Source organism: Ammospiza nelsoni, chromosome 8 (genome assembly GCF_027579445.1).
Source record: "Ammospiza nelsoni isolate bAmmNel1 chromosome 8, bAmmNel1.pri, whole genome shotgun sequence".
Lineage (NCBI taxonomy): Eukaryota > Metazoa > Chordata > Aves > Passeriformes > Passerellidae > Ammospiza > Ammospiza nelsoni.
The window spans coordinates 16,303,007-16,316,633 of record NC_080640.1 but is presented as its reverse complement, the minus strand read 5'-3'; the positions used below and the strand labels follow the sequence as shown (position 1 = coordinate 16,316,633).

General features: G+C 36.7%; 1 protein-coding gene across 1 annotated transcript in view; it reads right to left on the bottom strand.

The window, feature by feature from the left end:
• Positions 1-13,627, bottom strand: part of PLCE1 (phospholipase C epsilon 1) — a 116,117-nt gene that overhangs the window by 44,748 nt on the left and 57,742 nt on the right. The window contains exon 3 of the mRNA XM_059477058.1: positions 6,635-6,951. Within this exon, the coding sequence (XP_059333041.1) occupies positions 6,635-6,951 (317 nt within the window). The remainder of the gene's footprint in view (positions 1-6,634; positions 6,952-13,627) is intronic.

The following is a 13,627-nucleotide window of genomic DNA, read 5'->3' as shown; positions in this document are numbered from 1 at the left end:
GAATTCTGAATCCTACTTTGGCAAGCTATTAGCATAGATGGTATTTTGATGTGGCACAATTTCTCTGTCACTAAATCCAAGGATTTCTAGCGGGGGAAGAGAGCAAAAGGAAGCTCCACCCTGGCAAGCTCCGACTCCTGGACACTCCAGCCAAGTGGATACAGAACAGAACTTCCTCTTGCAGCACTTCCCTCTTGGTTGGCTTGCAGAGGCACGTTCCAAGCTGCAGCACAGCCGAGGAACACCTGACCCCAGGATGCAGCACCATCAGCTGCCTTGGTACCAGGCTGCCATGACATCGGCACGAGAGCTTCAGGGCTCAGGCAATGCCTGAGCACACAGAGCACATCCCAGCCAAGAGTGCACAGGAGTAGCCTTGCCAAGGAGATGAAAATACATTGCAAGTATTTGTCAGAAAGAGCAGTAAAGCTTTTTGGACTAAGTTTTTGTGTTGGACAGTACTTCCAACATCAGATCATGATCTACGTTTCAACACAGTAATCATTATTTCCTTAGTTTACTTTTTTTTTCACACTTGACTTGCATAGTTCTGTTTATGTAAGTCATTTTAAGCTCCCTTCAGAACAGAAATCATCACAGCAAACCTATAATTAGATTTCCGCTGCACTGCTGATGAGTCTGAAAAGCATGAGAAAATTTATCCTGGCTTTGTTACCGTAACCCACATGATGGCAAGACACAAGAAAAGTAATAAATTAACACACAATCCACTTAAACAAGTAGATAATAACATCAGTCTTTTCATTCAGATGGATAAAAATGAGCGTCATTCAGGATTACTGGACACTAATATTAAGTACTAAAGAAGCAAAATTGAACAGATGTTTGCTTAAGATTTAAATATTTTCTGGTGCCCTAATAGAAGCACTAACAACATTGAGCCAGATAAAGTTCAGATACATAGAAAGTAGTCTCATTTGCAAAGTTTAGGAGATATAGGAATCTCCTTCAAATGTGAATCTGAGCACACAGGACCTGTACCCGATGTCCTGACAATGCAAGCTATACTGAGCAGTATGTACTACAATTTGTAGTGTACAAAAAGATCTGTACAGTTTCAGATTTTCTGAAATTATCTTTTTATATAAGCGCTAGTATTTTAACTGCACCAAAATCTGCTGCATTCAATAACTAATTTAACTATTTTTTAGAAGTTTGTTTGGCCTACCTTGCTTTGATCAAACACTTCAAGTAAGTTCAGGTTAGCTATTGCTAATGCACTTGGGAAAGGCATATTTTTACTCAGTGTTATTATTTTTTACTTTTAAACATGAGAAATATATATCAGTCACTAAAAATGTAAAATGAGCCTATGTTTTTGATTACCTAATTATTGGACTACCCCTGATTTCAAGACAGATCTATATGCAGGCAAACATCTACCAATTTGTCAGGGCCAGGATATAGCTTATTACTGAGGGTCAGCTGCTTTTACTAATAAAACATGAAGGACATGAAAGAGACACTCCTGATGGAACTTGATCCTCAAGTTATGGTACATGACCTTAAATCACTGTACAAGTGCAACCTACAGGACTGTTTATCATTCACTCTATGGGAACCTTGCTCCATGTAGTACACAGGAAGGAACAGCATTTAATGCATGTTGAATTACTAACTGTATCCCTAAATCTGTCATGGATTTTCTTCAATCATTCTCTTATTTCAGTCTTCTAATACTCAAAATTTAGATTATTCATATATATATACATATACATATATATATATATATATATATATATATGAATTCTTTACTATCCTCTATATACCTGCTAGAGAATGCATTATGTGATTTTTTAAAATGGGAATTAACTTACTTTTTATATTTTATAAGAATGGAAATGTAGCGGTGCTTTGAGGGAGGAAATTATTAACAATTTCCAGTTGCAATGTGCAGTGTTTTATCATCTGTAGTGTTTTACATTCATTTCACCAGCGCTTCAGTTTGTAAAACTTTTACAGCAATTCCCAAGCTACATACTTCAGGGGGTGATGCTAAATGGAAGAAATGATGTCTTCTATATTTATATTACATTTTCAGGAAATTCATAATACTTGAGAGATGCAGCCTTCAGAGGTGAAATTACCAAACACAGCTGCCTGCCTGAAGTTTAGCAATTACCGTTGCTAGCAAGTAAAACAAAATCTTCTCGTTCACCAGAAGGTAAGATTACAGTACATACCTTCCTTAACTCCTACCATAAATTAGCCATGGATATCTTTCTATAACAAATTGTAGCTGATTTAAATACTGCCTAAACTGGAGCAAGAAAGAAAGAAACTTTAATACTGACAAAATAGAGTATGTGTATGAAAAATCTCTGCATACAAAACAAGATGATTTTTAAGGTATCCAAAGGATAAGCATGGCAATCTATAACCCATTTAACCAAGTCAATCTGGTTTTAGTAATTTTGTCTGATAAAAATCAAGACATTTGAGTAAAATCTAAAGAACATGAATGATAATCTTCATCAGATATCAGATGGTAATCATGGCAAGAGGGAAAAACATTACTTTGTTTAAAAGCAGAATTCTTAGTGCATCAGGATCATCCAATTTCTCCCTTTAAAAACAGTAATTAAAAAACACTAGCAGTATGCAGCATTAGCACTAAGAGCTGCCTGAAATGAGTTCCTCTGCACTGCTAACTGTGCACAAACCTGTCAGTGTATATTGATGAATATCTGTGTATATATCTATACACAGTTCTGTGTATAAAACAGAACTGGAATTTTTTACATGAGTTTCACTGAGGTTAAATTATTAATTTTTTTTGGCTCTTGGTATAATATGCAAGATAATTTTCAGATGCATTTTTAATATCTGAATATTTTAAGTTGCATAGCTTATTAATAGATGGTTTACTTTACATGCTTGTGTGAAATTATATAACATTACAGAGAACATTTACCATTTTAAATCTGATTAAACACTATTCCAAACAAGGACTGGAAAGAGTTTGATATTTGTACAAACACAATCTTTTAAAAAGCATTATGCAAACCCATTTAGGCCTTGCAAAAAAATGCTGAACTAAGAGACAGACTGCAATATTTATTTACATTCCATTATTTCAGTAAAATGATACGTCTCTGTTTTGCTAGTGAGATTTGAATTTGTATTTTGAATGAAAAATGAAAAAACCTTACAAAATTTAACCATTAAAAATAAAACTAACATCACTAAGTGACTTAGGTAACCATATTTTATTAACTTTATTGATTTTAAGAAGGCTTCAGTGAGTGATGAACCCACTGCAGTAGCAGGGCTATACTAACATTTTTGAAACATTTTAACCTTTTTAGCTTATTTTCTGGCAACCATATCTTTCCAAAAAATCACCTTATGCATTTGACTTCTGATTTTGCATTTTCAGTTCATCAGTGGGACTAACTTCAGTCAGTTGTCTGTCTTCCAATCTGATGCAACTTTCAATCTAAGAACCCACAATTGCTCTGTTCCTATATGTCAGCATGGAAAATTAAACGTTTCAGTTTGTTTAAAGCTTTATTGGCTTTCTTTTACTTGAAGCTTAAGCCAGAAACATCAAGTTACAAGAGAGTCTTTTCATGTTTATATAAAGCAATGACTGAAATGATTTTAAATGTTTACATACACATGAATGTTTACAACATGTGCATTGTGCCTGTGTCTCTGTGGTCGCTTTGCTGGTAACAGGCAGAAGAATGGCTGGGAGTCAGTCATAAAGGTACAAGAGCCTGGAGGGGTAAAGAGACAGAAAAAGAAACAGAATCCCAGGAAGACTGTGCCATATGACAGTGGGGAAAGAGCACATGTCACTCCATGTAAAGAAGCAGGGTGAACTCATGTCATACAAGAATCAGAGAAAAGAACTGAATCAGGAAGAGAGGCACAGCAGGCAACAAGGAGAGATGGCAAGAAAGTATGTTCCAGTTGTTAGGGTCCTAAAACACACTTAGGCACCATTTTCCTAACTTCCCAGCTGCCAGGGCTCTGCTAACTCCGCAGAATCCCAACAGTTTCTTCCTACAGTTTTATATCTTTGAAAACTAAACTTGTTATAGCCAAAGCTCCATCAGAGCAGAAAAATACATTACTACCACTATGTAGTGCACACTCTTAGAGACTTAGAGCCAATAGTTTTGTAAAGGTAGATGTTACTGTATTTCACTCTAATCCTCCCACTAGCTACTAATTCAGAATCAGCTTTTAATTACATTTAGTAACAGGAAAGAGTATCTGCCTTTAGTTTAGTCTAGAGCCTTGTTCTGACGAGACTCTAAGATCAATTGGATATTATTAGCAGCAAATGAAGTATGAGCTGTGGCTCACCGGTGAGTACATGTTGTGCCCAAGGCTCCACTATTATGCAATTCCATTTTTAATCAAATCCTAAAGAATACAGGCTTTATTTATAGCTGATGATACTGTATGCATGTAGCCCAAAATCTTCAGGACTGACTGTCATTTTACACAAGTTTTATAGAGTGTTCCTCCTTAATATGTATTGTCAGAAAAAAATACTAAAAAGTATACTGCTTTATGAAAAATTCACAAAATAATATAATTATTATTTAACAGAAAAATTACATGGAATTGTTTTTCCCCATCATGTATCAGAAGCCTGTCATCCTAAAAGTAATTTTGGCTCCCACATTACAAATACACTTCAGTATTTCTATAGGGAATGCCAAAAAAATCAGCAAGTGCTCACTGAGTTTTGCCAACAAAATCATGACTCTTTGTACAAGAATTTTCTTTCCATTTATAAACAAAGACACTTGGAGAGTTCACGCTCGTGATTGGCTATGGCAACTGATATACTCCACTGTAAGATAAAGCATATAGCAAACCAGTGATTTATTACAAGCAGTAAATATTTTACAATAACTCTATTTAAACACATAACATCTATGTTTTTAAAAATGCATTCCAGATTATGCTTCAAATAATCTATTGCACTAAATACCAAAGAATTTGTGCACTGAATATCTGGGAATTAATTCAAATGATATAAAAAACTATCCTGCACAATTACCAAACAAGGAACTCTAGACAACAAAAACTGCAAAGTCAAAAACTTCCAAGATTAAAAGATAATGCTGACTATCTTATCAAAAGGCAACTTTAATGGTAAAATTGTCATTGATATGGAAGAGACTCAGTCATTTCTGACAAGACTTCTTCAGGACCTACTTGCTTTTCAATCCTGTGACCCTTCAATGTCAGAACACAATCATGGTCAGTCTGATTTGCGCAGCTGATGGCCACATGTCCTCAAGACACTGCCCTGGCACTGGGCCTCACCAGGCTGGAGCACAACTTGGCCTGTGCACCTCATCTCCCCTGGCCTCAGCCCCAGGAGAAGCCCCCCAGGAGGGAGGGCCCCAGCAGCACCTACAGTCCTCTCCAGCCACACCAGCCACAGCATCTTCTGTAGTCTGTTCCAATGGAGTACTTCTACTGCAGTTAATTAAAACTATTTTTAGGCTCTGTTTAAAGACTGAATATTGTAGTTGCAACTTTTATGTATGCTCCCATAATTGAATGAGGTGAGAGAAGCCAATATATTTACCCTATTTTAGTTGCTAAATCTCAGTAATACACAAGAAGGAACACTTTGAAACATGCTAAATATTCGCGCCCTGATTCTTCTTTGCCCAGCACACAGGAAGTTCACTGGGGGTCAATACACATTCTTCTACATTTACTTAATTTTATGCTTTTTTTTTACTACTTGCATAGTAATAAAAAAAATTTCATCTCACCCCCCATAAGAATGCAGTGGATAGCAAACTAAAAAAGCATTAAGTCAACTTTATCTTCATTTTATTCCACTTCTACAATTCTAGAAACTGCTAACATCACACATAGTTCACCCCCCTCTCCCCCCCAAAAAAAGAACGAACTGTTCCATGTTTCTGCAGCTAAACCAGTAGTTTTTATTTAGGTGGTTTGATTTTTGATTTGGGTTGGGGTTTTGGGTGGATTTTTTTTTATCATTTTCTCAATCCTTAACCAGTTTTCTATTAAACTCGTCAGAAGACCACCTTTCTGAAAATAAAATAAAAATCTTACTAAAGAACTCAACATTTGGCTTGTGAAAATGTCACGCCAAGTGACACTTCTTTGTATAACAATGCTTAAGACACACACAGTGATTAAATAAATAGTGCAGACTAGTGTAGTTATATTACAGCAAATACAGAAAATTCCAGTTTATAATACTTCTGTGCTGACTCCTAAGATCATGCTTAGTCTACAAGAATCCAAAACAAATAAATAGAACTCCAGCACCTAAACAAAATAATAAACTGACTGAAACTTTACCCCATACTGTCAAGTATAAATACCAAGAATTAGAAGTCTGTAATTTTTTTCTTCATGTTTACTTTACAATGTGCAAGAAAAAGGTAGGCCACTGTTTCCCAGCATCACTGAGCAAATTGATCACATAGCTCCTACTTAATTGAATTAATGTGTAAGTTACTTAGCTAAAAATCTGGTCATCTTAAGTTATATTTTAAAAATTTGTTGTTACAGCTGAATTCGTCTCGGAGATATAAAGGAAATAACAAACCCACACATCAGGTAATAACCCTTACAAAAAGCAATTTAAAAGTTTTACCTCATTAAACCTTGTCACAAGATCTTCTACAGCATTATGTTCTCCACTGGGAGAAGAAAGAACAGTAGCAGATATGGATTCCTTAATAGACGGCAGCTTGCTTTGACACTCAGCACTGCCCAAATCCCTGGTGAGGAAGCAGAGGTAGTCGATGGGTAAGACTTTGCGGTAGAGCTCCTGCTCCTGCTCGGTCAGGATGCTGGCAACCTCCTCTGGGAACTGGATGAGGTGCTGCAGCTCGATCAGCTCCCTGCTGATACCGGCCACGCTGGAGGGAAGCACGCTGGAGCCAGCCATGGATGTACACGCTTGTCGTTCTAAAACAAAACAAAGGAAAAATTCATTAGGCTTTGCCTTTAACTCTTGGACCGTGCTGTGCAAAAGCGAGACAACTTGGTATTTTGGTTTTGGTAAACTGCTCATTCATTTACTCAGCAGCACACTATATTCTAAGTACCTTCTTTCTATTTAAACAACCTAATATGTTCTTTCACATGGTTTTTTTTTTGTATCTGGTGTTGGCTAGATAGAAGGCAGCTAGAGTCAGGAGATTGTAAAGCCACCTGCCAAAACACACCTGCTTCCAGAAACATCCAAATACCTTCTTCCAGCACCCGTGGCCTTGTCACAGCCTCAAATAAAGCGCTCATCTGGCAGAGTGTGCCTCTGCTTTGCCCCCATGTAACAGCCACAGTGCAAAGCAGTTTGAGGGCTTGACTGGGGCACTGAGACTCGATTCCCACAGAAATAATGTATAATGATAATTAAAAACCCATGTGGGTCAGTATTTTTCTTCATAATCCACTTGCTATAAGATAAATTGTATCTGAGCTTGCTGCATCGTGAAACCAAATGTCCAAGGCCACAAAATATTTTTCATTCCTCTCAGAAAATCCATATATTTGGGAGCATGCATGTTTTATCCGTTAATACAAAACATTCATGGTAGTTTTATAATATCTCAGCAGTGATATCTCTTGAAAAATAAAACTTTTCCTAAGAAGGAAGAAGGCAAGCTTTCTAAGATCATGTGGGAAGCATGAAACATCAACACAATGATTCCAAAATACTGAGTGAATCTTCTTACTAGATAAGTTTAGAATGGGTTCTCTGAAAAATATTTCAATCATTACTTAAATGTAAAAACATTCATAGCCATATATTACATACTCTTCATCATTCTCAGAAAAAGGAGTTTATTTTTTTCCATTGCTTCATGAAATATCTTCAGAGAATTTTTCCACACATAATGGGATTACACCCTAGAACTATCTCTTACCCAGTGTTTTTAATATATCTATAAGCTCTCAAGTGATAAAGGGTGCAATTTGTTTCTTTAAGAAAGAAAAAACCAAGTTCATAATGACTGATTAAAATTCAGTCCCTTATAATAAACATAAAATATGCTACATGAGTTTTCCACTCTAAGTCATTTTGTGCAAACTATTATTAATCAGAGGGAAGTTAAGAAGACAGAAAATTGGCTTTTCTTAATATAGTCTACTGAAAGTCAAATGATAAATTGCAATAGCCCTAAATAAAGTCTTTGGGCTAACAGAACCTATTGAGAAATGTTCAAATAGAGAAGAAACTTCTGAAAGAACAAATTGTTTCTGTCTACACCAGCAAGAAAAAAAGTAATGGGATTAATTTGCAACAAGCAGTAGCTTGGTTAAATAGCAGGACACATATGTAACTTTGGTGATAATGAAGAAGTGCTGCACAGTATCCGTATATACTGAGAAATCTCTGTCATTGAAACATCTGCAGCAAAGACTGAGGGGGGAAAAGCCGGTTAGGAACACCACTGATATGTCACTGCTGGTTTGGGCAACAGGTGGAGTGCAGTGAGCTTCTGGGCTCCCTTTCAGTTGTCTTTGCTTCAATTCTACATGAGACTTCAGTTCTGTTTCCTGCCTCAACCTGCACAGAGCTATTCTGAGAGGTTTTGTAATAAAAGGCACTAAAAGCTCATGTGCACTATTCTTGACTTTGCAGCAGAACACAAGCTTATGCCTAAATAAAAACAATGCAAAATACAATGTTCATTTTGTATTAGAAGCACTACGTATTTACACATGCTTTACATATATGGACTGAACTGTCACTGTCACAACCAGCATTATCTCAGGAAGATGATATGGAAGGTGTGACACAAACACCCACTAACACCTATTTGCTGCCTAGAAGTCACAATGCCTCACTGACTCCATGCGCATGAAAGCCCTTCCCACACCAGCCTCCCTGTATCTCACACTGAAACAGAGGGTGTTTGGTTGTGTCTATATTGTACATTTATTTTAGATCTCAAATGGACTTCTGAAGTGAGTCTCCCAAGCATCCTCACTTAATGTGCTTTACTTTAGTCTTAGTGCAAAAAAATTGATTCTTTTCAGACAAAACTGCACCAGAAGATGTGCCCCCAGAAGGCAACTAACACATCCCAACTGGTAAAATGCTGTAGCTGTCAGAAACATCCAGTCTCAGGAAAGGAGAGGCAGCTCAGATGATGGCTTGGCTGCAGGTGATCACGTACCACAGGAGGCACACAGCAAGTACTACAGACAGTGCAACGCCACAGCGATACTGGTGCTTTGCAAACCCAACATCATTTGGTAAACACCTTAGAGCTGTCAATATGGCAGGGAAGGAACATATAACTCTATAAGGAGAGCCTACAGACTGATGAAAGAGAGAAAACATAAGAGCAAAGATGAGCTGTTCTGCATCACATTGCTCACTGATGAGGTTTAAAGGTGCATTCTTAGTAATTCACCTTCTCCATCATTGTACCAACTACACCATGCACAAAGACCTCAAAATCTGGCAAAATTTGACACTGAATTTGCAATAGGGTAGAGCACTGATCATGATCTTTTGTGCATTACCTTGCCTAAGTATAATCACCCTTCAGGCTCCACTTAGCACAACCTCTCACATCGAAGAACAAGGCTCAACACCACAGTGAACACAGCTAAGGCTGGCTCCAAAGCATATCTCTATATTGCCAGAAACCATCAAGAATAAGAATCTCATTAGAACTGGATTTCACTACACTGACTGCCCATTGATCAAATCCAGCAGAAAGCTAGTGGAGGGATTGTGAATGCCTTTAATCAAACTACCTTTAATGGAACTATCGTCTTTCATAATGAAATCTTCACAACCCAGCTTCACTTTAACAAAAAAATGAAGCTGTCAAAAAGAAAATCTTTTAATGGAAGTGAAGCCAAGATGACTCAAGAGCAGCCACTAGTATTGCTGGATTTGAAAGAAGATTGAAAATAAATAAAACACTTCCTGATTCAAAACACTGAACTTCAAACTAGCATTTCTCAATTCTTCATTAAACTGGAAGAACTTTATGCAAATTCTCTCTGTAATGTGAGAGCACATGGAACAGGCTGCTGCAGCAAAAATGCAGTTGATATCCAAGGAGAGGAATAGAGGCTAAACAGAAATCTGAAGGCACACAGCTCATGTCTAAAGTATGGCTATAAATACTGAAGAAGTAGAAATAACTTACTTAAGTAAGTAGACTAACTTATTTCTGTTGACTTTTTCTACACCTATAAATATTTAATTCTTTCATAATTCACATCTTTTGCAAGTCTTGGTTGTTGGCATAATTTACCTCTCCAGACTCAGGTATCTTACGTTTCGTCATTCCAGTCTTCTGTGTTTTATCACAGAAAATCCAGGATCCTTATTCTCAACTTCACCACCTTCCATGATTTACACTCTGCATGAAAGTGTACCTTCTGTCTCTTTGCCTGTATTAAGCTAGTTTTTTTCCCGGACTATTTTTTCATCTTTGTGTGTGTGTGTGCTTCAGACTTCCACCATTTTTCACTCCAGGAACAGATCTGCTTCTGCTATAAAACTCATCCAGTCTCATACGCAAATCCTCCAGCTTTGTGTTGTCAGGAAACTGATAGTATCTTTCTGCACTTCAAAGAATGGCCAGGTCCTTAGAGTAACTTGCAGAATGGAACTGCTTTCAGACCCAAATCACAGTAGTTTTTTTCACAGTTAAGGCAAGATACGATCCTCACTAAAATTAGCTGCTGCAGTCAATGATACTGGTTTTTGTGTTCTACCACATCAAGTTAATGTTAAAAATACTACAAGAAAATGAGGACCCAGACTATTCATTTGCGAGTTGCCTAAAGCCGAAACGGATAGCTTTGCTTATCCTGCTGATAAACAGCTGAAGCAGATAATCTTTAAGACCACAAGTATTGCTTTTATTACTCAAAACAAGATAACCTCTGCTTAGCTTTAACAAAGGACTCCTGAACTGACTTAATCATCGCTAATGCCCGTGGGAACAAAGAGGGCTCTTCTTCTCTAACAAAAGAATAATCTTTTTAAGAATGGGAGAAAAATACAGTGCCAGGGAAAAGTCACTGCATTTTTAAAATGAATGCTGTCTAAAAAGAGTAAGCCTGCCTAGAATATGAAAATCTTCTTTCAACAAAGTTTGCTGAACTGAAATATTCAATAACTGGATTTCTGTCTTAGTTTTATTTCTAGCTTCTTTTCTTTCTACACTTACTTTGATTAAAAAAAAATAGTATTCTATCTTTACATTCAAAAAACAGTTTTAAAGCTGTTAAGTGAAAATTACAGTCGCTGACAACATGTTCACTCTCTAGAAGGCTACTGGAAAAGATCTTGTGATTATGACAGACTGCGCTCAAGAGCAAAAGACGGATTTCAATAGCTGTAAGAATAAAAGTAATTACTCAACCTATTATAATATCTTTTAACTTACACAGTTTTTTGATAATAGACTTTGCTTTTATGACGTTATACTAATCTAAATGAAAGTATAGAAAAATCTTAAGAGGATTATTTTTCTCTGCTGGTATTAAAATGTGTGCAATAAATGGATTCTAATAGAAGCCTTTTTAGTAAGCTATGCTACAGATATCCTCCAAACTGTTCATATGCTTTAAGAGAACATATGGATTATGTGTACAGCGAGAAAATAAAATCTGACCACAGTAAAAAAAATTAAGAAATAGCCACAGGTGAACAACTGTCAATATAGAAAATGTAGAACTGTTCTGTTCAAAAAAGAGGAATAATACAATAAAAGCTGCCCAAGCAGAAGACACCTATGCAATATACAGCAGTTAAATTGAACACCAGCTTCCAGTACGGATCAGCACAACTGGGATAACATTGTTTTGCTGTCCCTTGGATGCAACATATCTCAATACTGTAATAACCAAACCAACAATCTTCTGTTAATTTCCTGTTTCTCTTCTATCTAATTAAAAATATCTCTCTCTCCCTTAATGAACATGAATTCGCCATTATCAATTCTGACTGCAAACAATTCACTCCACTATTAAAGAGCCTGATATTTAACTTAGTGGGAAGCTTGACACAGAACAGGATCAAGTTCAAGTTCAATTTCACTGAAATCAATAGATCTGTTTTGTCTTCAAATTTACTTATGAGTTAAGTAATCAAAGAATGAGAAGACACTCAGGTTCTCTGTCCATATACCTAAATCTAGCAATATGGGCTACCTCTTAAAACTGCCTATCAGCACACATTGGAAATTATTATTAGCAGGGGAGCTCTGATCTACAGCGTACTTGCACTACATAAAACTGAGTTCTTTAGGACCTAAGCATCAGCAAGCAGAAGACACAGAGACAACATGAAGAAATGAAGATGAGTCTCTAGAATTTTTTTTTTATTAGACCAAGTAAGATTACTGATGCACTCTGAGGGCACAGGGCCCTTTCCAGGTTTGGAATAGAAACAGCAAACTTCACAGCTAGTTCAAGAATGCCTGCTTTGAGTTTAATTCAGTCATAGTAACAGCAAGACATTGGAGAAGGTGATCTTCTCTTGGGGAGCAGCAGCAAGTTACAACATTGGGCTGGGTGAAAAAAGCAATAGGTTCCACAGTACAAAGAGAAAATTAAAAAGGAGACATCACATGTAGAAAAGAATTTTGCTGGAAACAGAACACCCTGAAACTATAACACACAGATATTTCCACTGAGGCTGAGATTTTATTGCTGAACAGATTTATGAAACTTCTGGAGAGGATTTTTTAAAAAGGCAACTAGCATGTTGAAGTATAACTGAATTAAATGACAGTGTACACCACAAAATCCTGACTCACGAACTGACTGAATAGTGGAATTCAGCAAAAAGAAAGGTATGGAGTGACTGTAACAACAGTCACTCCTAAAATAACTTCTTGTTTTAGGAACTGGCAAAGAGTTCAGGTTTGAAAACCAGACTCTGAACACACTTTTAAAATTTTGCAATTATAGGATCAATCATGTGAAATCCCAGGGAAAAAAACCCATGAAAGTACTGTATTGTTAAGAGATACAACCTGCCTATATAATTTCTGACTTGAAACAAATTTAAGTTTTCTAAAAAAGTGACATAATTATTCGGACAGTTGAGATGCACAAGCATGGGAAATACTTTTTTTTCTTTAACCACCAAAGTTAGGTACACATTTTCACAGGGTAAAACCTATGCACAACAAAACATTCATTCAGATTGTAAAGTGGATTTAAAGATGATCACCATGAAGTATTTATTAACATATTAACTTTGAGTTAACAACCACATAGCAGTCTTTACATTTTTCACAAGTTCCTACCCATAAGTATGAGCTTGAAAACCTACTTAAACTCTGCTTATGGCTGGATTAGAAGATCCTGGTTCTAAACTGGATTTACTGACATTAGCTCAGTAAATAACACTAAAAATGGTGTGCTAATAACACCAAAGCCATGTGTTCTATCCCTGCATGGGCCATTCACTTAAGAGTTGGACTCAATGATCCTTCTGGGTCCCTTCCAACTCAGAATATCCTGTGAAATCTCTGTGAAATACAAGCACTGACGTCATACATGCAAGGAATTCAAAGCATCACCATGATTTCACCACACCTGAACCGCCATGCCTGCCTCCCATCATCCCTAGTGTACAGCTACACTGCCGCGT